Source organism: Octopus bimaculoides, chromosome 13, assembly GCF_001194135.2.
Source record: "Octopus bimaculoides isolate UCB-OBI-ISO-001 chromosome 13, ASM119413v2, whole genome shotgun sequence".
In the NCBI taxonomy this organism is placed as follows: Eukaryota; Metazoa; Mollusca; class Cephalopoda; order Octopoda; family Octopodidae; genus Octopus; species Octopus bimaculoides.
The window spans coordinates 10,242,060-10,243,927 of NC_068993.1; the positions used below are offsets into that span (position 1 = coordinate 10,242,060).

The 1,868-nt window shown below is 34.2% G+C and overlaps 1 protein-coding gene across 1 annotated transcript in view; it reads right to left on the reverse strand.

Annotated features, from left to right (window-relative positions):
• LOC106874550 (zinc transporter 9) overlaps nt 1–1,868 on the reverse strand; it is a 34,990-nt gene that overhangs the window by 23,498 nt on the left and 9,624 nt on the right. Inside the window, exons 4-6 of the mRNA XM_052972569.1 lie at nt 1,553–1,652; nt 1,308–1,400; nt 2–53 (exon numbers count right to left, since the gene is read on the reverse strand). Coding sequence (XP_052828529.1) covers nt 2–53; nt 1,308–1,400; nt 1,553–1,652 — 245 coding nt within the window. The remainder of the gene's footprint in view (nt 1; nt 54–1,307; nt 1,401–1,552; nt 1,653–1,868) is intronic.

Below are 1,868 nucleotides of genomic sequence, written 5' to 3' on the forward strand. Positions count from 1 at the left end.
TTTTCTGTTTTTCTTTAGTAACATTTGACAAAGAACCCCACTTTTTGATTGCTCTGAAATATTTAAACAAAATTTTATTTAATTATTATCATTATTATTATTGGGTGAGAGAGCTGTGCATGCCATCAAAGTGACACTGGGGTACAAATATACGAAGCCCAACATACCCATCATGACTACCCATCTGATAAGGGTACACCAGGCACATGCATCACAACCATATGTGCACATATTATTATTATTATATGTACCAGCACAGACACACTACCTAAAGTATATACAAAAAGTGACAGGGTATCTTATATATGGTGATTTAGTGGATGGGTTAGGTAAGCAGTGTTACTTGCGGAAGATTTGACTGCTATTTTTAGCAGGTGTGTTTCTTCTCTGTAAGCTTCATTATGCCTTTTGTCATAATTTAGTCTAACTAAACAGTAATGGAGCAAACTTTAACCCCTTAGCATTCGGGTTATTCTGTCAAATGTAATGCATGTTTAGTCATATTTTGAATTAACCATGCATAGCTTTGTAGCTTCAAGATTTCAATGATGTAACTGTTTATTTTTAGAAATGACATTTTAAGCTAGGTATGAAGAGCCAGATTTGGCCAGTTTGAACTTAAAGGCAGTGGCTCTCATGTCTTCTGATCTTAACTGATTGGAACTGTTATCATGTACATATCTTGTCTTGGTATAAAAAGATGGGCTACAGCAAATATTCTGCTCAATACCACAGGATTTGGTTGGATATGGCCAGTTTAAATGCTTGTTATATATATATATATATATATATATATATATATATATATATATATATATATATATATATATATATATATATACATATATAAAACAAGCTACTTTCACTTTCCATCAACCAAATCCACTCACAAAGCTATGTTCGGCTTAGAGTTATAGCAGAAGACACTCACTCAAGGTGCCACACAGTGGGACAGAACTCAGAAACATGTGATTAAGAAGCAAACTTCTTAGCACACAGCCACACCTGAACTTATAATTAGACTTCTCAATTACTTTTCTTATTCCTATATTTTAATTGTGACTATTATTTTGTACTAACTGACCCTGTGCCATCAAAAATGACAGCTAATTGTAGTATATTATATATAAGGTGCAAAATAAGATACATAATGTGTGTATGTGTGTGTGTGTGCGTGCGTGCTTGCGTCCGTGTGTGTGTGTCTATGGAAGTCATCAGGCATGATTTCATGCAATTAATTTGCAGAATAAATTTATAAAACATTTTAGAAAACAAAAAAGAAACAGATAGCAAAAAAGGTAACTTACAGCTTCTCAATATCAGACCTTAGAAACATCAAAATCGGCATTTCTCTTCCATATGGACTTCTTCGAGTGTACTTTGGTAATTGTGTTAAGTCACTGAGACCAAAAAAAAAAAAATGTTTTTAAAGAAAATTCCAAACCAAAATCTGGTGCTTTTTACGTGCCACCGACACGGAAGCGAGACCGCTGCTCTGGCAGTGATATAAATAAGAACTTGAACAAGGAAAAAAAAAAAAAACCCAACTTACTTTGGTGATAGAAGAAACTCATTCATGGCTCTAACAGGTAAGATGAAAACATTCCCCACATAACTGTAATCAATGGATTTTTTCTTCTTTGCTGAGGTAACTGGAAAATAGAGAAATGTAATCTTTAGACAACAGACTAAAGTCTCTTTACTGCAAAAAACAAAGCAGTACCTAGAAAAGGATACAAATTGGTTACAGGAAGAGACCAGATAGGAAGAGAGGTAGGGAAGAAAAGAGATAGAGAGAAAGTGATGCAGGTAGAGAGAGAGAGTGAGGCAGATGAAGAAAGAGAGAGACAGACAGGAAATGAGACAAA